This window comes from Leopardus geoffroyi, chromosome B1 (genome assembly GCF_018350155.1).
Source record: "Leopardus geoffroyi isolate Oge1 chromosome B1, O.geoffroyi_Oge1_pat1.0, whole genome shotgun sequence".
In the NCBI taxonomy this organism is placed as follows: Eukaryota; Metazoa; Chordata; class Mammalia; order Carnivora; family Felidae; genus Leopardus; species Leopardus geoffroyi.
The window spans coordinates 25,994,392-26,020,679 of NC_059327.1; the positions used below are offsets into that span (position 1 = coordinate 25,994,392).

Consider the following 26,288-nt stretch of genomic DNA (forward strand, 5'->3'; position numbering starts at 1 on the left):
TTCAGTAAAATATCCAGAGAGAAAAAATGTTATATCTATAAGGGTCTTCTGCAAAAACTAATTCAAGTTTTCACACATCTAACCAACTTTCTCATTCAAATTTCAATTGTGTTCCTATGAAAACTCTAGCTGCACTGAAACATTCCAGATGCAGCAAAACTTACTTTCAACTTCAAATTGAAGAAATACCAGTTTTCTAGCAAAACGCTACCCTGCCTCCTACGAACATAAAAGGCAGCAAAGAAGCAACCACACCTGCGCCCGATAGCACTGGCACCACACGCCCCGTACCCTGGAAAACCTGGTCCCCGGGGGCATCTGCAGACGACTCGGGAAGGGCCTCCTTCCACACTCACACCCGGAGAAACGCTGCAGGGAGGTCCGTTCCCCTCTGGGCCACTCACAGATTGCAGTGGCATCCAAGAGCTTCTCAGAGGCCTGCGGCAAAAACTGTGCCGCTTTATTTAATGCGGCATTTCTCACACTTACTAAAAGCTCAGGACTCCTTTACAGAGGAGCACGAGTTAGCATCTCAGGAGATACAACAGTTTCATGGAGCCGTTTGAGAAAACTCTCAATTAATCTCAAGAGTCAGAATGGAATCATTTCATTCAAAGGTATTTCTCGTATATGCACATGAAAAAGGCACTGCTTCCCTTGAGCTGAAATATTCAAATAGGGTTTCTGCTGCCAGGTGAATTTTCTTACGCCTTCTAACCCAGGTAACTTCCAAGGCTCCTCTGCTCAATAAAACCTCTTCCAGCAACTCTGTGTCCCCTCCCTACTCGGTGCAAGAGAGTCAAGTTCTAGGAGGTGAGGCCCTTCCTAGTTGCCAGGACCACTGGGCGCCAGAGGCGTGGACAAGGGAAACCCTGGGCTTTTGAATCCAACGCTTGAGCAACCGCACCGTGTAGTCAAAGCAAACCTGGAATCGACTTCAAAAAGCTCACAAACAGCCTTGAGAGGTTATGAGCTGGGGGATAAATCATGTGCAGTAGCTGTCACCACTGACACCTGCTGATCGGTGACCTGCTCAGCAAGTTTAAAGAACTCTGAGTTTCTTGGTTAAAAAAAAAATAATCTAAAACTAGGCTCCAAATGAGGACTTCTGCTCCTTGTATGCTCTTCAACAGGAGAGGGAGCACTAGGGAGGACTCCACGGGCCTGGACACATTGCTGGGGCAGGCCTATCTGCAGGGAGCACACGGCCTGCTTCACTATCCTTTAGAAAATTCTGGGGGTGCCTGGGTGGCTCGGTTAAGCATCCGACCTTGGCACAGGTCATGACCTCGCAGTTAGTGGGTTCGAGCCCGGCGTCAAGCTCTGTGCGGACAGCTCAGAGCCTGGAGCCTTCTTCGGATTCTGTGTCTGTCTCTCTGCCCCTCCCCTGCTCGTGCTCTGTTTCTCTCTCTCTCTCTCAAAACAAATCAACATTAAAAAAAGAAAATTCTGATGGCCACAGCATGGTTTCAGCTCTTCCGCAGAGGCACTTGGAGCCCGGGGCCCCTAGAGGCGTCACCTGCTTTCTCAGGAAGCACCGGGTCAAGGGGCCTTTCTGCCCTGGGCCTCAGGGAGGGTTTTCCTGCTCCTGGTCCCTCCCGGAGGGTGTTGCTTTTGCGAGTAGCACCCACATTCTTTTTTCCCCTTATCAACTTTTTTTTTTTTTTCCATAGGGGGAAAAGAGCCTCGGACCCAGTACCTGCAGGTCCTGTGAGTACAGACCCCTCTTGGCGCCCGGGCCAATATTTACAAGGTGGTGGCAAAGACTTCTGTTAAGAACCCTTGAAAAAAAAGCTCAGGGAAGGGGGATTTGCCAACCGTGTCACAGACTCAGAAGTTTAAGAGTATCGCAGATCACTGAAAAAGGGTCTGATTGAAGTGAGAGCTGATATTCAAGAATTGAATCTCTAGTCTGAGGAGAGGCAGGGTTTTAACCAGGGACCCTTCAGTCTTCCTTGTGGGGACTCCACCCCCCCCCCCCCCCCCCCGCAGGGCTGGCATCATCCATCTCCCAAAGCTCAGAAGTGACCTACGAACTAAAACTACGAATCGTATTTCTATAATTGAAAGTAAAGAAATCAAAAACAAAAATAACTAAACTCCGGAAATATAATTGCTTAACCATTTCTTTGTATTTTTATTGAACTTTCTTCAATTTTTTTTTTTAATTTCTGCCCAGTCACGACAATTAAGTGGGAAACCACAATGACAATTTACAAACTGTGGCATGAAAAAGAACACACACCCCATCAGGAGTTATAACAAACCCTTTCCTTTTTATTCATTCAAAAGAGTCCAACGCACAAATGTCAAATATGAGCACTGTCATTTTTTTTTCTTGGAAGGGGGAAAAACATTTATTCTGGCAGCACTTTTACAATTCCAGGAAGCGGTTTTGATACCATTGGTTGCAAGAATAGAAACCATAACAGACTTGAAGGGCGTTTGTTTGCCAGGCGAGGGCTACTTGGTCTGGAAAGACTCCCCCTTGTGCTTTGTGAACTGCCCGTCCACCTCGGCTGGCCAAGCCTTCCCAGGTATGGAAAGAGAAAACGGAATTTCCTGCACAGACACTGAAAATTCCAGTAGAGCAGAGTGTTTTCTGTATCTCCAACCCTCCCCCCCCACCCTGAAGCAAGTTCTCAAGCTTTTCTGGAGCTTCTTTTGGTCACATGACCCTCAATCATGACTACCTTTTTGCCGAAACACATGTGACACCAAGATTTCTTCTTACACTGCTTCTCTAGGGTTCAGATGACAGCACAAAACATCACTTGTCAAAAAATAGCAGATATTAAGAATGTGGGCATTTATGTTCATAATTATGATAAACACCTTGCAGGGTATGTCACCCAAAGGAGCATTTTTTTTTTTTTTTTTTCACTTAATATGGTCCCCTGGGGAGTTAGCCCGAAGTCACATCCTTAAGTGTCCTTGCAAAAAAAGACTGGTCAAAGTCAGTTAATTTGACAGTTTAGGAACTGTCTCGTGCCAATTACAAAACTCCTATGCCCAACAATTCAATGGTCCATAAAGCAATTAAATGTTACCATTCAGTTTACACACACACACGCACGCACGCACACAGAGAACTGTGACCAAAGGATTAAGCAGGTAATCTCGTGACTGTGTTCTAAAAGAAAACGAAATCTCAAGATTGAGGTGTCGTATTCAAGTATCAAAAAATGCAGAAATAGTCTGATCCCATTTGATTTTATGATCATGACAAATCATACTTGTTTCACTGAGGTTCTGGAGTTAGTGAAGTCAACTCCTGGGGCACAAAATCTACAAAACTCAAGATTTTTCACAATGCAGCTGCTTTGCTTGTTTTAAAAAATATGTTGAGACTTTGTATAGTGGCATTCCAAAAGTCAATACTTTATAAAAGAAGTAAAAGAATAATACCAGCTGACTCACTTTTCATGCCTTACACTGGTGAGAAAACAGTTTGTCTTACACATTTTTCCATCAACACACAGAGGAGGCAGCTGTAAACAGAGTCCTTTATACTCTTCAAAGAACGTGTTACTATTGCAGCAGATACTGTTTGGCCCCAATTAGAGTGGACGAGAGCAATTTGCTTTGCTTTTCACGTTTTACTTGGTGGAGATTTTAAAACAATGGTTTTACTAGTTCTTGGCAGCAGACCATCCAATCAGAGGCTCTGTATTTATAAATAACCAATGCGGGACTATGCTCTCCAGTTAGGGAGCTCACTATCTCAAGGTCTGACCGCCAGATGTGAAGGGCTTTCAAAGTGCTCTGCTAAATTTCACAGACTCTGTTCTAGAGAGAGAGAGAAAGAGAAGTACTCATTAGCAAAGCTCTTTGCACCATTCACAACTGACTCCTGATTATCTTAAGCTATTGAAAGACTCAGATTTCCATGGACTCCTTGACCCCTCTGTCCCCCTCCCCTGAAGAATCCTACCACCAGGCTTCCATGACCCCTCTGTCCTCTGCCCCTGAAGAATCCATTAGCACATCATCTAGTGACAACGTAATGTCAACAGGAAGCTGGGAACAAGGAACATTCTGCCCAGCACCACTGGAAATGTGGGCAAAGAAAAACAAGAATCCCACCAGCCTGCCCAAGGAACAGGCTTGCAGGCAGGGACCTTTATTTAAAAGAAGGGGAGGAGACACTGCCTGAAATACAGGTAAGGTTCTTGCTGATTATCACAACCTCTTCGAACCAGCACTTAATCCATGGGCAGACAGATGGGTTTTTTAAAATCTCAGAAGGATTAAGATGAAAGAATGAACAGAAAGGCCTTTTGCTAAAATAAGAAACCAGCCCCATCTTGGCACAGTCCTCATGCAGAATATTGCACCCAGTGTTAACTAACGCTAGAAGCTTCGAACTGTATAAATTTAAATGTATTTGCATATTATAAAAATAAAGATAAACATATACATATTTTACACTAGTTACGGAACAGCAATGAACGGTCAGTCGATCCTTCTTTCACATTTAACAGAACTGAAATCTGAGTGCTCAAAACACGGCCACCTGTACTGCAACTATGGCTTATATGTGCACAGAAAACAAAATCCCTGAGAAGCCATTCGACTTTTTTTTTTTTTTTCTTTTCTTCAAGTAGCGCTCTCCTTGGAGGATCACAGTTCTGAGGTTCAGGTTGTAAAACATTTGCTCCATGTTCTTCCCCCCCCCCCACCCCCGTCCTCCCCCGCCCCTCCCCCACCTCATCTACAGGCCAGGTGCGCTCCCTCCTCTGCAAGCACCCTGGACAGTTATTACTCAAGTTCACGGAACGCGCGTGGGAGTGTGGAGGGTTTGCCGGGTACGAATGATGGTCCAGGTGAGTTCTGATGCTCTCTTTTCTCCACGGAAATTCCATAGCCATAGAAGTCATTGGTTTCTGTGCTTTTCACCAACGTTCTTCCTATACGGGTAGAGAAGAAAGCACAGACATGACAAAAGGTGACAGAGAAGGATATTCTCAATTCTAAGAACAGGAAGCAAAACTATGAATCGGGTTTTTTTTTTTTTTGCACCAATTTTACTTCTAGAATTCCTTATAAAAATGTGAGTGTCAGGCAACTAAGGATCCTACAAAGAAAAGCGTCTTTTCACTAGAAAGCTGGTCGAACACTTCTGGTTGTGACATTAAGTTTAGGCATAATGAGGAACTATACGAATTAGTAGTAACCACCCAAGCCATTGTAATTTCACAGCTGAATGAGATTTATAATCAAGAACCCCAAACACTAACCACAGCACTGAGTCCTTTTAGGAAACACACACACACACACACACACACACACACACACACGCGCGCGCGCGAGCTAAACAGCCCTCTAGGAATAGGAATATATACTGAAAAGTGAGAACTTTTAGGATGTCTCACTGGCCTTAAAAGGCATGATTTCACTTGCAATGTTACATGCAGGCAAGGCTGTCAAACTAAAAGCTGGAGTTGGATGAATATAAAATAAACTCCTGTATCGCCACCTAATTAAACAGAGTGGCATTCAATTCAGACAAAATGATTAGAGAGAAAGAGGTCAAAGGTCCTCATCCCTTATGTCACCTTTCCTATAATGACATGTAGTCCCTCCATCCCCCCCCCATCTCTCAATGGTGCTTGATTTCACAGAAACTTTGTAAAATATTAGTAACATTACCAAAAAGACGCACCTTCCATTTACTAACCACTTACTACACATCAGGAATCACACCCACTCACCGCAGTGCATTACTGGATTAATCCTCAATTCCTAACACGCCTATGGGGTAAGCTCCTTCCTACTCTACGTTCACCAAGAAGGAAACGAAGGTTCCCAGAGGTTAAATCACTTCTGGAGGGAACACACCAGGGTGCGAGAGAGCCAGCCTTTAGCAAGGGTTACTTGACTCCACAGCATGCTTGACAGCTAAAAGCCAGGTTGGGATGTTCGGAGCCCTGGGGATCGCTTCATGTTTCTATGGCACTCAGCCACGAAGACTTTTTGAAGGCCTATTAATATATAGCACACTTCCCAGTAGAGAAAGTTTTGACAACTGCCTCAAATTCGAGTAATAAAATAAATCTAACGTAAAGAGGATAGCAGTGTGAAAACTCTCATCTCCACCACGCAGTTAACTTTGGTGGTTCGAGTTCTGGGTTTGTGAGAGGGATGCAAATGTTTTCCTCACGGAACCCAACAAGCCTTCAGAAATGCAGACAGTTGTGTCTGGCTGTCTGTTCCCCTGAGCCACACGTAAGACAGAAGCACAAAGATGTCGAAGCAAGGGCGCCCAGAGCCTATAATCACCAGGAAGCCACTTGAGGCTTTTAAACACAGAAGTGGCGAGGGTCCGACGTTGAAAGATAATATTGGTTCGTAGGGGAAAAAAAAGACATTAGAGGGACGGAGGCCAGTTGAGACTCAGTCACAGGTATCTTGGCAGGGACAGGTGCATCTAGAGGAAAGGAAGGGCCAAAGAGACGGTTGTGTGGCCAAATTTACTCGGGTCAAGATACACTGATAAGACGGGAGAACAGATCTCGGGAAGGCTGTGTGTCTGCAGCCGCAGCCCCTGGCTCGGCGGACGGGAGCGAAGCAACGCCACTCCCCGAGGCGGGAAGCAGACCGACGAGGAGCGTTGAGGGGCAAGACAGTAACCCACACCAGTGAAGCCTAGAGCCCGCGGGACACCCAAGGGAGCTGCCGTGGGGCGCTGGGGGAAAGGACAGCGTGGGGGCTCAGACCCAGAATCCTCTCGGGGTTCTGCACCTGCTCTTCCTGGAACACAGCACACACAGCCCAGGTATTTAGAAGCTCAGGCTGAAACTGAGGCTCTACCATGTTGTATCAATTAATCAGGTCTTTTATTTTCTGTATTGGGATTCTTCGACATCCGGGCCCTCGCTGCCCCTGGAGGCCCCCCCTCCCCCCGCACTAGCAGGTTCCTAGAGACCCTAAACAACACCGACGTGAGCGCGCTTCTCGGTACCCACCCGCTATCCGGAGCCCACACCTCTCAGCCACCGCCTTTATCAGGCTCTGACACTGCGGGCCACCCTCTATCTGCCCCCCTCACTCCAGGGCCACGTGCCAGGCAACCAGGGACCCTCCCTGTGCCCCGAGGCCCACCCGAGCCGCTCAGGCCCACGGAGCCCAGCCAGCACCCGCCCTCAGCAAACTCACTCGCACTCTTGGGCACAGTCCCCTCTCTGTGCCTCGTTTCCGTCCCTCCCCCCCCACCCCCCATGGCACAGCATACACCCTCCTCTAGGGCCCTGTGAATCCTAAGCTGTCTTTTTCAGTGGCAGTCACTTCCTGATCTGTTGGCCTTACCGTATGTGCAAGGCTCTGTTACGATACTACATTCTAAGACAAATTCATAAGTAAGAGCTTGTGTGAAAACAGCACTGAACTGGGAGCCGCGGTGTGGGTTTCAGGCCGAGGCCTGTCACTCGGTGACTGTGACTGTCGGCACGTGGCCTGGTCTGGAGTCCAGAGACCCCTGGTCTATGTGACTTACAGGGCGGTGCGGGGCCAGTGAGCCAGTGCGTTGGGGGGTTTTGTTCATCTGGCACTGCAGGCGTTTGTGATTATAATATGAAAGAAATGATACCACTCATCCCCACTTTCCCCCCTGAGGACAGGGCCAGGACACTCCAGGTGGCCTTGTAAACGGATCTTCGGGGGTTACTTGGCAAGGCAGGCCAGCCCCCCTGCTGCCACCTGTCCAGCACAAACGTGCACCCTCCCTGGGCAGGCACCTCAGTTAATAAACTAAATGTTGGGGCGCCTGGGTGGCTCAGTCGGTTGAGCGCCCCACTTCGGCTCAGGTCATGATCTCACCGTTCGTGCCCCGCGTCGGGCTCTGTGCGGACAGCTCGGAGCCTGGAGCCTGCTTCGGATTCTGTGTCTCCCTCCCTCTCTGCCCCTCCCCCACTCGCACTTTCTCTCTCTCAAAAATAAACATTAAATTCTTTTTTAAGTAAATGTTGCTAGGCAAGTCGGTGAGCACATTTTATTCTAGTATCTATATCTGCCTTTGAAGTTTTTTTTATGATTACCTTGATATGCCACCCATGGTGCACACCATTAATATTCCTAGTGGAGAAAGCAGCAACTGAGTTTATTGAGCGCTGTTTGCTCTGTGGAAGGAATAATGCTACCTGGCCTCCCCAGCAATGGCCTCTCTAAATGCTCACGACAACCCCACAAGACAACCGCTTCTGGGATCCGCTTCTGACAGAGCTCTACAGCCACGGCACCAACAAATGGCAAAGATTCACACTCAGGCGGTGTAACTCCAGCACCCAAACTGCCTTGAGAAAATAAAGGCAAACGCTACTTTTAAGAAGCTATTTGCTGTGTCGATCTGCTCGAGCTTTTCGTGATGTTACATTCGTGCATATTACATTTTTTTAAACGACTTTTTTTGGGGCGCCTGGGTGGCTGAGGCGGCTGAGCACCCAACTCTTGATTTCGGTTCAGGTGATGATCCCAGGGTCATGGGATCGAGCCCCGCATCAGACTCCCCAAGAGCCTGGAACCTCCTTAGGATTCTCTCTCTCTTTCTCTCTCTCTCCCTCTGCCCCTACCCCGCTCGTGCATGCATGCTCTTTCTCTGTCTCTAAAAATAAAAATAATAAAGGTAATCTTAAAAATAAAATGCCTTCTTTCTTCCAGCAAGGAACTGAGATTACTAACATACGCAATATCATAATAAGTTAGGCCAAAGCATCAAGCAGTTTCCTGATTCTTAATTCTCAATGTTGTCTTGATTCTGAATAAGCCAAAGATTTGTAACCTTAAAATGCCCTGCTCTATAATGAAGAGATCTCTTCATCCCAAAGCCCACCCCACCCCCGTTTTCCCCTAAACTCTCAAGTCCTTAGGAAGTCCCTAATTCAAGAAACCCTCTCTGCTTCCCGGAGACTTACCCTTAAAACTTGGTGCTCCTAAAGTCACAGATTGGGTACAGTAAAAATGATGACATAAGGGGAAGAAGCACTATCTTTTCCACTTAATTTTCCAAGAAAGTATGGAGATACCTAAGCAGAGAGGGAACAAATTCTAGTATCAGTGTGGCTGATGGGGCACTAAATAATCAAGAGACACTATTCCCCCTCGCCTGTGAAAGGAGCGAGGCAATGAGCGGTCTCACTCCTTACAAAAAACAAAGCAAATCAACACAAATCAGCATGATACACCCCACAGGCCACCTCCACATTCCGCTTCCTTTCCTTCTGAAATACCATACCGTCCCCACCCTCCGTGTTTCACAATCCTGTGGTCACTGAAAAATCCCCCATCGTTCTAAAGCCAAGTTTGTGCTGCTCCGTTGCTCTTGGAAAAAGAAATTATCAGGTCCATACTAACGAACCTGAGTGTAATTAAACCTACTTTGCCCGTTTATCTGATGAGATAAAGGCGACAGTGTCTTCATGCTACTTTTTATAAAGGGCTATTTCAATTGGTCTTAAATATCCCTGTGTGGTAACAATGTAACTGCCAAATTCTCATGCGAAGCAATCACTGTATCCTTGGGACTACTTACAAACGTATATATACAATAACCCAAGTGTCAGAGGTAGTTCTGAGATGCAGTGTCTCGGCCCTTTTTATCATTAGTCACACTTTCTGGAAAAGGAGAAAGCTTAGCTTGACAACTTTCAAACCGGCCCATATTTTCCAATTCTGTAACACATGACCTGCTCAAATCAGAATCTGCTTCCCTTTTCATTGCCACCATTCCACATGGAGTGCAGACAGACACGGAACCACCACAAGAGAAATGGCAACTGTCAGGAAATAAAAATGATATATTCCCATGTCCTGTATGTTCCAGGGTCTGTCCATTAGGAAACCACATGGAAGAATGTCGGTTGCATTTCAGTATGCCTTCAGGTAACACATTTCTAGATGCTAACCTATTGGATCCTGTCTTTTAAATGAAAATCAGTAGAGGGGCGGCTGGGCAGCTCAGTTGGTTAAGCATCCGACTTTGGCTGAGGTCACGATCTCGCGGTTTGTGAGTTCGAGCCCATGTCGGGCTCTGTGCTGACAGCTCAGAGTCTGGATCCTGCTTGGGATTCTGTGTCTCCCCCTCTCTCTGCCCCTCCCCTGCTCATGTCCTGTCTGTCTCTCTCTCTCTCTCTCTCTCAAAAATAAACATTAGGGGCGCCTGGGTGGCTTGGTCGGTTAAGCGTCTGACTTCGGCTCAGGTCATGATCTCACGGTCCGTGAGTTCGAGCCCCGCGTCAGGCTCTGTGCTGACAGCTCAGAGCCTGGAGCCTGTTTCAGATTCTGTGTCTCCCTCTCTCTCTGCCCCTCCTCTGTTCATGCTCTGTCTCTCTCTGTCTCAAAAATAAATAAACGTTAAAAAAAATTAAAAAAAAACATTAAAAGAACTTATTTAATGAAAAGCAGTAGATAAATTGGGTTATCTAGCAGTTTATCTGAGTGTATGCTTGGTGGGGGCTGGGTTCCTCTAAACCTCTTTGGAAATGAGAAAGAGGACCATCGTACAGGGTACCTAAAATTAAAGGCAAACAGTGAGCTGCCATTCGCTTCAAGAAGTTCACACTTCCCTTCTGAACTGGAATTTTAAGTGTCTCAATGTACAGAGCAGCAGGACAAAGACAGGAATTCACAGATAAAGTTTTCAAAAACAAAACAATGATGCTACTTTCTCCTTACTTTTCCCACTGAAAGTAGGACTCTGCCTTTAACGACTCATAATGTCCAAGACTCAGTATCCCTTTAATGCCTAGGGGTCAGTTCGGCCGACCAGAATTTCTGGCGGAAAGGGATGGGAAGTGACGGACGGGGTGATTAGCGAGGTGGTGAGAAGCTCTCACAATGTATCATATATCACATCACCACGATGAACACCTTAGCCATCGTACAATTTTATTTGTCGCTTATACTTCACTGAAGCTGAAGAGAAAAGGTCAACGGTTGCCGGGGGTTAAGGAGGAGGCGGGGACCGAGGAATAAACAAAGAGAAGGAGGAAGAGGACCTTTAGGGCAATGGAAATACTGCCTTTCATACTACAATGGCAGACATAGAAACCCATGGAACGTGCAGCACCAAGAGTGGACCCTGACGTAAACTGTGGACCCTGAGTGACGATGAAGTAAACTGTGGGACCTTGGGCCCATCTAGTACCACAAATGTGCCACTCTGGTGGAGGGAAGCTGTGCAGAGTGGGGCAGGAGGGGTGTGGGATCTCTCTGTACCTTCTGCCCAATTTTGTCGTGAACCCAAAGCTTCTCTACAAAACAAGTTTGTGTTTTAAAACATTGCCTCCTATACTAAAGGAAGGAAGGAAGGAAGGAAGGAAGGAAGGAAGGAAGGAAGGAAGGGAAAGGAAAGGAAAGGAAAGGAAAGGAAAGGAAGGAAGGAAGAAAGAAAAAGAAAGAAAGAAAAAAAGAAAAAGAAAAAAGGTCTGAAGGAGGCAGGTCTCCCTGCAAGCAGCCCCACTTCTCTACTGTCGAATAAATGGGGGGGCTGGCATTGGGGGTGGGGGTGCTAGTCAATTCACTGCCTTTAGACTGAACGAGGCCAAGAATAACACGTGATGAGAATTTCTTTGAAACTCACAAATCTGCTTAATACCAACACACTAAGCAGCAAAGCCATTCTGAAAGCGGCACGAAAAAATTTCTTGCCTGCCCGGAACTATATGTGTTGTATTAGACACCAGAGGGCACAGGTTTCTTTAGGAGTGATGAACATGTTCTAAAATTCGATAGTGGTGATGGCTGTGAACCACATAATAAATGTCAATAATCACTGAATTATTTAAAAAGTGTATCAGACAGAATCCACATCCTTAAGGAGGTCAGAAGTTTTCAGAGCGACCTAGCAAATGTGTCACTAGGTGAGTCTTCACCTCATCTCAAAAGCAAATATCCTTGAAAATCAGCCCGGAAGAGCCAGAGTATGGAGAGGACTCATATTTCCATCTGATAATCAGCAAAGACAAGAAGCCACTCAGCTCCTCAGTATCCCCCTGGAGGGAGAGGTACAGTAGAGGCATTTCTTTCATGCGACCTTTTCCCAAAGGAAAGCTGGTAGGGACCCCAACCACCAATCACCAAAACAATGGATGAAAGTAAATCGTCTTAAAAAAAAAAAAAATCACTACTTACTCTTTATTCTCTGTCTCTCCCCATAGGGAAATAAAACACAGAAAAATTTTTAAATGAGAAATAGAAAAACTTGGAATTTATAAGGAAGATCCAGTTAAATAACAGTCATCGATGGTTTTTCTTTATAAAGCGCATGGCAGCACCATTATTTTACACATGGTCAAAGGCAGGCAGTTAAATGACAAGTCTCTGATTTGACCTGTAAAGGAGAGGAGTAAGCTGGTTAAAGAGCTTGGACTGTCTTTTCAAAAAAACCACCATGAGATCTAGATCAATGACATAGGAGTAGGGTGATAATTCTTGTACGCCTTGAAGAGTTTACTGGCTGGCCTGCTGTCCTGGAATAATTATTAAGAGCCCTCCTGTCAACCTCAATCCTTTCCTGATTTGAACAATAAGTTACTGATCCATGTAGCACACAGATCAGCTTTGCCTTGGTGCCGACAATCGGTTGCTGACCAGAGACAGGCTCTATAGACAAAGATAAAAGCCCACTGGCTAGGGAGCCCACGCTTAGAGTCACGGAGGGGGCCCCAGAGATCATAAAGTCCAGCATACACACATTAGAATCATCAGGGACTATGGTTTTTTCCAAAGACTAGTGCCTGGCCCTTCCCTCTGGAAATTCACATACATATGCCCGATTAAGAAAGATGGATCTCAACCACCCACCTGCATTTTAATGGGATGATAGAGAAGTAAAAGATCACTCTACTATGCCTTGCTAAAAAGTTAACTGGCCTAGAGTTGCAAAGCCAGTGCAGTGGTCCAGACTCCTAATTTCTACTGCCTGTTGGCACCCCCCCAAGTTTAATTGTCAGGTTCAGACCCAAGCTGTGACTACATAATAACCACCACCTGTGACGGCTTTCCTCCTCAGTCCCCCAAATCTCCTGCTTTCAATACACAGTCATCGACATAAATCAGACCTCCACTGGGCAGGGCCGGACCTGAGTGTCTGTCTGTTTTCATGGATATTCCTTCACTTAGAATTGAGACTTACACTCCAAACCCGCTGTCCATTGTATGAGGCTTTAAAACAAAACAAAACAAAACAAAAAATCCATTTTGAAATAAAACTATTCACATAGCTAGGTCAAAAGCAGTTCAGTCCCTAAAGGTATTCTCTCCAGCATCTAGATGTCTGAGGCTACGCGGCTCTGATTACCCAAGACCTTAAAGCTGCTTATTCAATTTAAGTATAATAACGTGTGAGAGACAGAGGAGGTGATAGCGTTTTTTTTTTTTTTCCCCAGGCTGGTATAAATGTCTTTCTGTGGCAGCACAACGAGAAGCCCATGGGAAAGCACCGATAAAGCTGGCTGGCTGCCACTGTGGTTTCTTGTGCAAACTGATACTTTAACTTCTACCTCTATCTCGCCTATTAAACGCCACGCGGCTATGGCGAAACAAGAGGTTAACGTCTGTGCTTGTTCAGGAAAACCTACGCCAGTGCAACGGTTTCCCTCACCCCCTGCTACTTCTGGAAGCCCCCTCATCCTCTCCCCACTGTGTTTCTGAAAGAAAGGGGCCAACGTCCACCCAAGAACAATCGCTTTTGTGTTTGATACATTCACACAACAGATAGGGACAAGGGGTGCTCTGGTTAGTATGAAGCGACTATGTACTCGTAAGAAGTGCTTCACAATTTCCCAATGTCCTACGGGCCCCGTGCGTGAGGAGTTAGACCATGTGTGTGTTAGCTAAAAGAGCATTCTGAATACACAGCATTAGATAAGAGTTTCCCGTGGGTGTTTGGTGACATCTTCCAGCAGAGATGAATTAGGGATGTTCTAATGAGTCACTTGGTTTGGACAAAGCACCCTTCTACTGTAGCCGCTAAGGAATGAGCACCCACTGAACACCTCGCTCTGCAGACAACACGCGGAAGTCAGGTAAACGGACACTTCCGGGCTGAGGCCTGAGCTCCTACCGTGCGGGGCTCTTGTGGAACCCACCCCATAACGAGTCTCTCAAGGTGAGGTGGACAGGCCACCATTTTCAGATGCAAACTGCAGAACCTCCCTATAAAAAGCTCATCTGTGAAAACAAAATTCTATGGGGTCAGCTCGGAAGAAAAACTCAAGCTTGCCGCATGAATGCTTTGCCCTACAAGCCACGTCGCTGCTGTTTCCCGGAGCATCTCCAAGAAGACTGTGCCCTGCTCCTTTGCAAGGTTTGCAGCGAAAAGGGATTTTATCTCACTTTAAAAGTGGCCTGTGCACATGAAAAGATGTTCAATGTCGCTCCTTATCAGGGAAATACAAATCAAAACCACACTCAGATATCCCCTCACGCCAGTCAGAGTGGCCAAAATGAACAAATCAGGAGACTATAGATGCTGGAGAGGATGTGGAGAAACGGGAACCCTCTTGCACTGTTGGTGGGAATGCAAATTGGTGCAGCCACTCTGGAAAGCAGTGTGGAGGTTCCTCAGAAAATTAAAAATAGACCTACCCTATGACCCAGCAATAGCACTGCTGGGAATTTATCCAAGGGATACAGGAGTACTAATGCATAGGGGCACTTGTACCCCAATGTTCATAGCAGCACTCTCAACAATAGCCAAATTGTGGAAAGAGCCTAAATGTCCATCAACTGATGAATGGATAAAGAAATTGTGGTTTATATACACAATGGAATACTACGTGGCAATGAGAAAAAATGAAATATGGCCTTTTGTAGCAACGTGGATGGAACTGGAGAGTGTGATGCTAAGTGAAATAAGCCATACAGAGAAAGACAGATACTATATGGTTTCACTCTTATGTGGATCTTGAGAAACTTAACAGAAACCCATGGGGGAGGGGAAGGAAAAAAAAAAAAAAAGAGGTTAGAGTGGGAGAGAGCCAAAGCATAAGAGACTGTTAAGAACTGAGAACAAACTGAGGGTTGATGGGGGGTGGGAGGGAGGGGGGGGTGGGTGATGGGTATTGAGGAGGGCACCTTTTGGGATGAGCACTGGGTGTTGTATGGAAACCAATTTGACAATAAATTTCATATATTGAAAAAAAAAAAAGTGGCCTGTGGTTCTTAACACTACAAAAAGAACTAAACAAAAACCCAAAATAGGAGGAGTTCGATCTGTAATACCAAGTCAACACTGTATCTAAAAGTTCACACGTGTACATTCTCTGTGTTTCAGGCCGTTTGGGGGACGGTGGGGGCAATCTGCACAGCCATGATTATCAAGGGCTGAGAATCAGAGACCTACAGAAAAAAATTGTCTACCACGGATTTGCTGTAGGCTTTTCTTACTTAGTGGGTACTCACTTTCCATAAAAAAAAACGTTCCTTTTGGATGTATATACCTGCAAATCTACTAAAAACCAGCTACACACCTTAAATGAGTGAACCCTATTGCCTATGAAATGACAGCTCGATAAAGCTGTTAAAAAATGCTTTTTTTCAAATGCTCTCACTTTTAATCAGCAAAAGTAAAAAAAAAAAAAAAAAAAAAAGAAATCATAAACAATAAAAAATAAAAATTCCTCGTTTGCTACATAAGCCATGGTGCCTCTGTCACCCAGATACCTAGGTCTGCCTTGGGAGAGCATCCAAAGTTTGCTGGAAGGCACTTTCACTCGGCTCTTTGTATCACACCTACCAGAGCAGGATGGGGAGTGAGCGACCGGGGCTACCGTGTTTGGAACTCACTTGGAACAGGGGCTGATCACAGTCGGTGTAGGTGGGTAAACCAAGGCAACATTCACTCGCTCGCTGCCGTTCTTCGGGCAAATGATCTCGGCCACTCCTTCTGGTCTGGGCTGACTCAGCAACTCCCCTGCAGGAGGAGAGAGAAAGTGCGTTAATGAGGTGTGCCTTCATAATGGGGCCATTCCACAGAGGAATGCAGCACCGGGGGACTGGGGAAGCCGGGAGGAGGGCAGGTAGTGAGTTGTCTACAGACAACGGACTCAAGAGAACAGATGTGCACCTGGAATCGCAAACCGGCCCTGCTCCCTGCCTGCCGCCTACATTCTCATCTGCATCACCATGGAGAACGTTCTAATGGCTGTGGCGAAGAGGCCATCCTTCCAGACAAAGACAGCATCTGCCGCTATTTTCCTCACCTTCCTTTTCATGGACTGACTCCGGAGGTCTTTATCTAGATGTTGTGGCAAATTGAGCGCGGATCCCTAGGGCCCGGAGAAGCTGCCAAGGAGGTGTTCATAATTAGCATTTGGGGCAGATGGGACTCGGACAGACCGTAGCAGCCCTTCAACAAAGCCCTGCAGAAATGATCTCGACACGCAGCCGACCAAAGGTGTTATCTAGGTAAACAGCCCAGCTTCACACTGGCAAGAGGATATCCTGGGTAGGTCTGTGTGGGGCTTTGAAAGCACCAGCATAAGACTATGTTATGACTAATGGGGTCTAGTAAAAACAGACAGTTAACTTAATGCATTACCACAACACCCAGAGGAAATCTGCATCCTCTGCATGCCCGGATCTCATCTCTCTCCAACTAGACCGTTAAATCCCAAAGAGCAGTGAGGACTTCCATTCCTTACTTTCCCGTCCACCTCATCTACTTACCGGCAGCACCCTGCCCTCTCTCTGTTCTCACGGCTGGCACTGTGCTGTCGCTCAGAGAAAATTCAGTAACTAGCTTCTAGCTGAGGACAGCACTTGCTACTGCCTAAATCCCCCTACGTAAACCTAGAAAGTAAACAGACCAAACCAAGGACACAAAACGTTTGCCGACTGGGGAAAGATGCTACTGAAAATAAACATCAGCCCTTTGGCAGCCATCACTTAGTAGAAGTGATTTGAAAATTCTCAGGGCCCCAGGGGCGCCTGGGTGGCTCTGTCAGTTAAGCCTCCCACTTCAGCTCAGGTCGTGATCTCACAGTTCGTGAGTTCGAGCCCCGCGTCAGGCTCTGTGCTGACGGCTCAGAGCCCGGAGCCTGCTTCAGATTCTGTGTCTCCCCCTCTCTCTGCCCCTCCCCTGCTCACGCTCTCTCTCTGTCCCTCAAAAATGAACAAAGCGTTAAAAAAAAAATTCTCTCCCTCCTTCTCCCCCTGCCGCTCCCCTGCCTGCATGCACTCTCCCTCCACCTCTCTCGAGAAATAAAATTTAAAATTAAAAAAAAATTCTAATGAACCCAAAGTTAAGCCAACAAGGGATGATTAGAAAGTCCTTGGCGTCAAAATACCGTATTTTGAAATGCCTCACCTTCAGCGGAACTCTCACACTGGTGAGGCACGCCCACATGCCCGCAGTGAACCGAGAGCTTTAAAGGTACCTCTCATTTCGTCTGTGCCATGTCTCTAGGAGGGTCATCCTCACTTTACAAACGAGGTCAGGGAGGTTATGTGGCGTACCCCGAGTCAAGGGCAGGCGAGTGGCAGGCTTGGAATGTGACCTTGGGAAGCCATCTCTGGGATGCTTACTCTTTGCCACGACCGTCCAAGACCTCCCAAAGCGGGAACTGCTTCTTTACGCCAGAACATGTCTCTTCTAAAGGAGCAATCTAAAAACACTCTTCTTACATAATGAACTAAGCGTTGACATATTTGCAGTTTTGCGATAAGACATTCGTTTCCTGCTTCGAGCATTTTTCCGTGGCTTTGGACAATATGAACTGAATGTAATTTGAAGTTCCTTAGCCAAACCACTATAAACACCCAACGACTGCAAAAGGTAATTTCACATGATTAGCTTGTACCACGGATACATGGGTATCAGAGCCATACTCTGACACCAACTAAGGAAAGGTTCCAAAACATAAAAATGCAAGTTAAAAATGTAAACACTAAAATGCTACCAAGGCCATAACACGAACCAAAGTGGTGTAGCACGTTAGAGCTGGACGGAAAGTTGGAAGTCATTTGGTCCAAACGCGACCTTCTAAGTCAGAAACCCTCTGAGTCTGGCGGGTCTGTTCCAAGTGCCACGGAGAGCTGTGCATCCCCGGGGAGACGGGACGAGGTTTGCGACCCTGGTTCTAAGCCCCCTGTCACCTGCTTCCTTACCTGACATTTCTACTCTGCGCTTTCTGTCCCCAGGATCACCCCCAAGGCCTGGACACACTCAGCTTCTGTGGTTTCCCCTGGGAACGCTCTCCTGGTGGGCAGAATGCCCACAGGCCTCCTGCAGCCGCCCGAGCACGCAGGATCACAGCTGGTTTTGGGGGAGTGGACCCGTTTGCCAGGGTTGCAATTATTTGCAGTAGACCATTAAGCACCCGTTATGAATTTTTATTAAACTGACAGCTTTAGTGCCCCCTACCCCAGATTCCCAGTATCCTACCGAGCTAGGTAACCGGTTTCGTGGAGGCCCTACCCCCAGCAGCACTGCCAGCCGCAGGGGGGGCATGAAAGCTGCAGGTGCCGAGAAGCCTCCCAGGTGTGAAAACTCCACTGGAGGCTGCAGAAAACCGAGCAGCCAAGCTGCATGGTTCACAACCTCCCGCAGGTCCCCGCCCTCCAACAGGCTCCTGCAAGGTGCTGGGATTCTTAGGACGGAAGGAATGTGCCCTGTCGTTAGATTCAGAAAATGAGGAAAACAGCCTTTTCCTCTCAAAAAACATGATCACAAATACAAAAGTGGTTCATAATATGTGTTATCTACTAAAACAGAAGCTGGTCATCTCAAGTTTCTTGCACACAAACTTGATTTTCAAGCTAAAATATTAGCCAGCGCGCCTGCGTGGCTCAGTCAGTTAAGTGTCCGGCTTTGGCTCAGGTCATGATCTCGCAGTTCGTGAGTTCGAGCCCCGCGTCGGGCTCTGTGCTGACAGCTCGGAACCTGGAGCCTGCTTTGGATTCTGTGTCCGTCCCTCTCTCTCTCTCTGCCTGTCCCCCGTTCATGTATTGTCCCTCTCTCACAAAAAATAAATAAACATTAGAAAAAGCAACAGCCACTCAGTATCTAAATAGGGAGATCTTACTGTGTGTGAGGAGACACAGAGGATACCGGAGTCTAAGTCAAGGCCTTTCATATGGAGGGTCCCAGCATCTGAGAAAGTCACATGTGCATAAAAGGAACTGTAGTCCTGTATGTTAGGGCCCCCCGAGGAAAGTTATGAAATGTTAGAAGGACAACGAGAAGGACAGAAGAATACTGATTTGCAGGACTCCAAAAAACCTCCAAGAGCAGAGAACACGGTCTCAGAAGACCCATCACATTGATTATCCAGGACTCCACGTTACCAGCATGCTGTTATATACGTCAAGGGAAATGACATACAGCAACCACAGAAGAAAAAATGGTGATCGCAGTAGCAGCTAACATTTATCGAGCACTTATTATGCGCTTAGGCTGTCATTGTATCGTGTCACTTAGTCCTCATGACAAGACTATGAAGTACCTACAATCCTGTCCTCATTATATACAGAGGTGGCGAGGGAGGCTCAGAGCGGTTAGGTATTCGCCAGCAAGGAGGAAGTGGCAAAGCCGAAATTTGGACCCAGGACTATCTGACTTCACTCTTAACCACCACGTAATACTGTCCCGAGGCAAGGACATCGTGATGATTAAATTAGATAACACAGAAAGTGTTAAATGTTGTGTCCGGCATCCGGTAAGTTCTTGACACTATGACATACTGATGAGATTGTTTTGAAAAGCTTACTTTTCCAACTATATAAAGAATTCATGCGAATATGTGATCGTACCCACATTCTCTACAGTAAAGCCGTACGCCAGGATTAGACCGTAAATGATTTACCTGCAAAATACCGTGTCACCAGAAATTTGAAAACTTCAAATGAAAAAATGTTAGATCTATGACACGTCTGTCATCACTAGCAAAAGCCAGTAAAAAAGATAAATCCCAAAGCTGGTGGAAGCTGGAAAAAAAAAAAAAAAAAAAAAAGCTACATCTACAGAAAATGTGCCGGTGGTGAAGTAAGGATAAATACACACGTGACCTGTTATATTTCCATTTTCAGGAACTTGCTTCCAGGAAGTAGGCCTTTCTCTCTGACAAAAATTATACAATGATTGCTCATAGCAACACTATTTATAAAACAGTGAAAACCTGGTAACCCTCTCAAAAGTCCAACACTGGGGAAATGATTAAAAACTCCGACACACCAGCAAGACGGGATTCTCTGTAGTCATTACAAATTATGAGACTGACATTTCTGTGCGTCAGTGTCCACGTAGAGCTACATTCTAATTAGAAACATCAACTGACCAAGAACACAGATGCATTCAGAGGGAAAGCGGTCCCTTGAGATTTAAATGGTCCTGGGGTTACTTATTTATTTATTTTACGTTCGAGTCAGTAAGAAAACGAGGCGAAAGCATGCCGGCCGCACACCGAAGGGGAATGCCAGTTTCGAATGCTAGTGCTTTCTCTACGGTTGGAGATGGTCCGTTCACGTGCGGCACACAATGCAGTCAGTCTTCCTGAAAAAGCAGAACTTTGGCCCGAAGAACAGAACACTGCATTCACTGAAGCTGTTTTCGGCCACTGCCCAGTCTCCTTGTGCCCGTTAAAGTTATGAAAAACTGTCCTTAATTACTCTGGCTCAAGATTTCCGGCATTAAAAAGCTGCCACATCAACCGTTTTCCCCCCTGTGGAAGAACAGAACGCTAAGTTTTATTATGGTTTTTTTTTAAAAAAGAGAAAATCAACAGAAGTGGAAGGAACTTTTTCATCTTTTTCTGCAAAGCATCAGAATTCTCAGGCATTGAGCACTTTACACAGAATACGACAAATGTGTCATACTGATGAGTCAAATCGCAATATTAAAAGCCCCTTACATTTCTTTTTAGTGAAAATAAAAGCCACTTCCCTGATCCAGAATGAAGATCTAAATTACGAACATCCCTCAAAACAGCCAAAGTGGTCTAGACAGTAAAAGAAACAAGTATATAGGTTCTATTAGGTAAGGAACTATCTAGATGTCTTCAGGACCTCTTCCGCTCTAATATTCTAAAATTCACCCCCTCGCTCTCCCCACCCCAAAGTCTACTGTTGTACTTCAATTAAATGTGACTCTGGATGTAGCTATGTTGAGATCCGTGAATACTGTTTCCCACATCTCCCCTGGGCAAAGGCAGCGTCCTCTGAAACCAGTGAGCAGGAAGTCCCCCACTTTCCAAGCCCATCGAGGTATCAGGCAGCAAAGACCAGAGAACTACACCCTGGTTACTTCATGTGGAAGAGGAAGGCCGGATAGAGATAACAGGACACCCTGTCTTAAGACAAAATAAAGCCCAGAAAGTATATACACGGCAGAAGTAAACATCCGACGTTAAAACGCTCAATTTAAAAACACGCCACCGTGCACACCTAAGGGTGTGAGAAAAGGCAGAAGAGACCCCCCCGATATCTGCTGGTTCCAACATAACCATCTGTACACTTGGCTGCCATTTCAGAGGAGGACCCCCCCCCCCCGCCCCCCACACAGGACCACGGCTGGGTGGCTCCTGGTTGGCCACCGCTCAGAAGAAATGAAATAAAGAGATCAGGTTGTAAGTTTTGGTAATCTCAACTTTAAAAGAAATTCCCTTTTGTTAAGTAGCTTTGGTCTCAGCCCTTTGATCGTGAATTATAACTTTTTAGGGGGAGAGAAAGTGACATGCAGGAGGGAGTGGGGCACGTCTTTGTAAAGAGCAGAGACAGAGCTGGGCCAGAAGTGTGCCCATCACTGGGAATCACCTTTCCCAGGATAGGGAATAGTGCAGACCCCCGGAGGGGTTGCCCCAGGCTAGACCTGTCCACTCTTAGCCGCGAAGCCAGCCGGCAGGGACCTATCCTCCGGGCGCGGACAAAATTGCCTGGGAAGCTGTCTGGAGGTGGGCGGAGCGTGCTGTCAAACGCACTGGATGGGGCGCTGGCTGGAGTCCTTGGACAGTTACTCCCGTGGGTGCTGCCGAATTTATGGGAACACCAGCTGGGACACTGGTGCTCTCTGGAAGGTGCCCAGGGAGCTGCTACTGAACTTGCCAGGAAACCGGCTGGGGTACCCGGAGACTCGGCAGGAATCTTCCCGCTGGGTCACTGGAAGTCAGCTGGGATGCCTACAGATACTGTCTAGCACTCGGCCACACGTACTTGTAGAGAGTTCCGGGACTCAGACTGGTCCCCTAAACTGCAGGGATGCTGCTTTCTTCCTGTGAGCAGAGTTTGCTTTTGGCTCAATTAGTTCCTCTTGGAAACGAGTCCACGATAGGACCGCTTTAATAGCCGGATGCATCCTAAGGCACGCATTCCAAAGGCAGCTGCAAAAACTCACACCATCAGAAATTATGAACTTCTTGTAGAACCGTATTTTCATTTTCACTACACAGCCCTTCAATTCTTCAAATTGTAGGCATCTACTGAGTTCTGGGCGATTTAGCAATGTAAAGACGTTGCCGTCTCCAGCCATTTGTTGCATTCACAAGACCAGTTTTGACTCTGAAAGCTGAGACTTCTTCAAAAAAAGAAAAAAGAAAACCGCCCACATGCCCTTCTGTGCCATGAGGCTTTGGGGACAGTTTACAAAGTCTTATCCGTAAGAGTACACTCTCTAAGCCAAACAGAAGCAGGCCAACTGGGGTCATGGAGATGCCCTTGAACTAGAGGTGCGACTCAGGACCTATCTTCAGTGAGTTGTCATGGCCTGCTCTCAGGCTGCGCTAGACAAATTCAGTGTCAACACTTGGCCTCAACTTCCTCCAAGGTGGTGGCTGGCTGTGGTGACAGTTACAGGCAAGAGGAAAAACAAAGGTCACGCGCTTGATTCCTTCTATGACTCACACAACGATTCTCACCTGTGAAGTCCTCAGACTCTCCTGATGAGTAGTAGAAGCCAAGCCAAGGGGGACCCGCCCCACTGGGCACAGATGACAAACACCTTCCATATTCCTTTTATGGAAGATGCTCCACCTGGAGTGAACGAGCTCAGCTTCTCCTTGTTTAGCCCAGTTCCTAAGAGAGGATGACTGTCCTCATAGTAATGTCTGCTTACTAATCACATAAAGCTTTGTTTGCTTGCTTGGTTGAGGGACAGACGGAAGTGACTGAATACCTCAGGCGTGCTAGGCCGAGAAGAGCTGCATCCCGCCCGTCCCTGGTGGATAATGACTCAGGTCTCTTCTAGATCAGAAGAGTTGTGACCTAAGAGCACAGCGCCCCTTTCCAGAGCATTCGACCAGAGTTCAACCGAGGGAAAACTGCCAACACAACTTCTTTTCAAAGTGCCACCTGAGTTTTGTCACTTCCTTCACATTACAATTCCTACTTCCTTTTCTTCATGTCTGTTTACGTTTTTTGGTTTTTTATTCGCACACATCCAATCCTTGGTACCATACTCTCTTACCACTGCCTCACGCTTGGCTCGCTCAAGTCCCCTTTCCTACAGCACCCTATCTCCATCACCGCCAGTGGAGTAAGAGCCCCATCCCCTCCCCCCTCAGGCCGCTCCTCTATCTAGACTCCCCACCTGCTGAAAAGCTTCAGGGTCTCTGAATCGCCAGAGTTGCCTTCCCCGGGCGTTCATCACAGCACTGGGACAAGATACCAGGCTGAAACTTCATGAGGCTTCCACCTTTAAGTGTGAGGTTCCAACAGACACCACATAAATATTCCTGGGAGCCGGAATAAACATCCAGGACAGGAGGTGAACCTGGCTGGGGTGGCATTTATTAACACGGACGAGAAATGATTCCAGGGAAGGTGCGGTAAGTTCAGGGGCCTACCAGGAAGGCCTTTGTATCTAAAAGAGTGAACACTAGCAAAAGAAATGATGATATCAAAGTTCTTCACCCTTTCTGATCTCAGTCTCCATCAGTCCCACATTAGCCCAGATAACACACAAATTGCAATGACACCAAAACAAGATACCTTACCTTTAGATTATATACAAGATTTCTCTTGAATGTCTAAAAATAAACCACCATTCATCCTAGAAACGTAGAACTATGAGGCACTACTTGAACCTTAGATGAGGTGGTTTTCTGACAGGAAAGCATTTCGTACCAATGGCAAGCACATTTTATTTTATTATTTGTTGTAAAGTTTATTTATTTATTTTGAGAGAGAGAGAGAGAGGGCATGTGCTCGCATGAGCGTAAGCGGGCGAGGGGCAGGGAGAGAGGGAGAGACAGAATCCCAAGCAGGCTCCCTGCTGTCAGCACAGAGCCTGATACAAGGCTCTATCTCACAAAGCGTGAGATCATGACTTGAGCCAGAACCAAGAGTTGGATGCTCGACCGAATGAGCCACCCAGGCGCCCCAATGTCAGCACATTTTAAAAACTCGCCACCCATAAGAAGTACCAAGGGCTGGTCCAATGAGTGCCAACAAATTCGTGCGAGTAAACCAATAATGTGAGAAGGTAAAGCTTCCAGAGTTGAAGTGACTCACAGAGGCCAGCTAAGGCCCTCCACAACACTACTCTCGTGGCAGCAACAACAAACGCGAAGCAAATGAACCCACTACATACATAACGAGTATCCCACCAGAGTTATGATCTGAAGTCAACTGGCTGGCTTCTGGCTCAGCAGAAACGGCCCCCGGAAAATGCTCATGTGGACTTAACGCTATCCTGTCCTCAGTGACCCTTAGAAGGTCGGCCAGGGTCTAACCCAAACCAAAGCTGGCCGGGGGCAGGAAGATGCACTGCCCCTTCCCCTTCTGTCACTGACTCGACAACTTGCCTCTCAGACGCACGGGCCTGTCACTTGGCTCCATTTTCATTGCTAAGGGTTTATAGAAATACAAATCCACCCAAGAAAGGAAAAATATTTCCCTTTTTCCTCCTCTGGATAAAGTTCCAACAGACTTGGCTAAGGATTAGACATCCTTCACAGATCAAAGTGTGTGGGGGGGAAGGTGGCGGGGGAAGAAGCTGAGCCCGAACCCAGCTCGGCCTTCCCACTCTCAAAATGCAAGTGAGGATTATAAAAAGCCCCCGCCGCTGGACTGAAGTGCTTTCAAAAGGTTACTCTTTATTTGGAGAGCCTGTCACCTACTTCTTACTGGAAACGGTTCCAGGCTCGGAGAAGTTCACGCAGACACATGGAAGCGTTCTGACTAAAACTGTCTCTCTCCAACCGTAGCTTTCCATCCAACTGAAAATGGGAGGAACTTTTATGGCCTGACCTGAACTTTCATTTTTTTTTAATGCTTATTTATGTTTTGAGAGAGAAAGAGAGACAGAGTGTGAGCGGGAGAGGGGCAGAGAGAGAGGGAGACACAGAATCGGAAGCAGGCTCCAGGCACAGAGCCCGATGCGGGGGCTCAAACTCATGAACCACGAGATCATGATCTGAGCTGAAGCCGGACGCTTGACCGACTGAGTGGCCCAGGCGCCCCTACCTGGCCTGAAATTTAAAACACTGGCCCAACAGCCTTATCAAAATCGACCTGATTCGGAAATACTAGGCTGATCAGAAGTCGTACATTTGCTGGTCTCCTAACAGGGAAGATGAGAAGATTTCTGCAAACACATTTTTCTCGGAGGGAAAAGGAGTGACTGTCAGGCTAGGTGTGGGGAGCCGAGGAGCCCCTGCAGGGGCCTGGGAGACCAGAGAAGCCCACAAACTTAAGGCTGGAAGGAGCCCTGAGACGGTCCAGCTTGTTTCTTCTGCACACGGTGGGGATCTCGCACCCGCATAAACAAACACCATAGGAGAGCCTACTGTAGCTGGGGTCCTCATTCAACATGAGCTTCGCTTTACCTACTCCCCCTGCCCGAGTCTCATTCCCAGGAGACGCAGACTGGACCTGGGGCCACTGTAAACAAGCAACGAGCATCCATGATGATCTGGGAAGTATGGCACCAACAATGGAAACCCAGAACTCGTTGGCCTAGCCTCTCAAAAGGGGTCATTAAGAACAAGAATGAACTCCTTATATTTCAATGGCATCTCGTCTTGAAACAGATGTAGCTGGCTTCCAAACTGAAGCCTAAATACAGTTAGACAAAGAAAAGAACGCAATCCTGACGCCATTAAAGCCCATTAGAAAGTGTCGCATCGCCAAACAGGACTAGCTTCACGTGGGGAAAGGGTAGCGCCGCGAAGGAACCAATTCTCAGAGCAGCTCGATCTGTGCGGAGCCCATCACTCGACGAGGCCACTTGCCTTGCCATGGCCTCCATTTCCCCTGTCTTGAGTTTTCACTGATACATCGGACCAAGATGCAACTACCTATGAAGCACTGTCACCTGGACACTGACAGGTCCACAATCAAACTCTTGACTCCACTGGCCC

General features: G+C 46.9%; 1 protein-coding gene across 5 annotated transcripts in view; it reads right to left on the reverse strand.

Annotated features, from left to right (window-relative positions):
* Nucleotides 1-2,256: 2,256 nt before the first annotated feature.
* Nucleotides 2,257-26,288, reverse strand: part of MFHAS1 (multifunctional ROCO family signaling regulator 1) — a 97,246-nt gene continuing 73,214 nt past the window's right edge. The window contains exons 2-4 of one of the 5 annotated variants that reach the window (XM_045455664.1): nucleotides 15,784-15,910; nucleotides 8,910-9,020; nucleotides 2,257-4,910 (exon numbers count right to left, since the gene is read on the reverse strand). In XM_045455664.1, the coding sequence (XP_045311620.1) occupies nucleotides 8,993-9,020; nucleotides 15,784-15,910 (155 nt within the window). In that variant the 3' untranslated portion in view covers nucleotides 2,257-4,910; nucleotides 8,910-8,992. Of the gene's footprint in view, nucleotides 4,911-8,908; nucleotides 9,021-12,126; nucleotides 12,326-15,733; nucleotides 15,911-26,288 lie in introns of those variants that run through there. The other 4 variants (XM_045455670.1, XM_045455666.1, XM_045455659.1 and 1 more) reach the window with 4 other exon arrangements.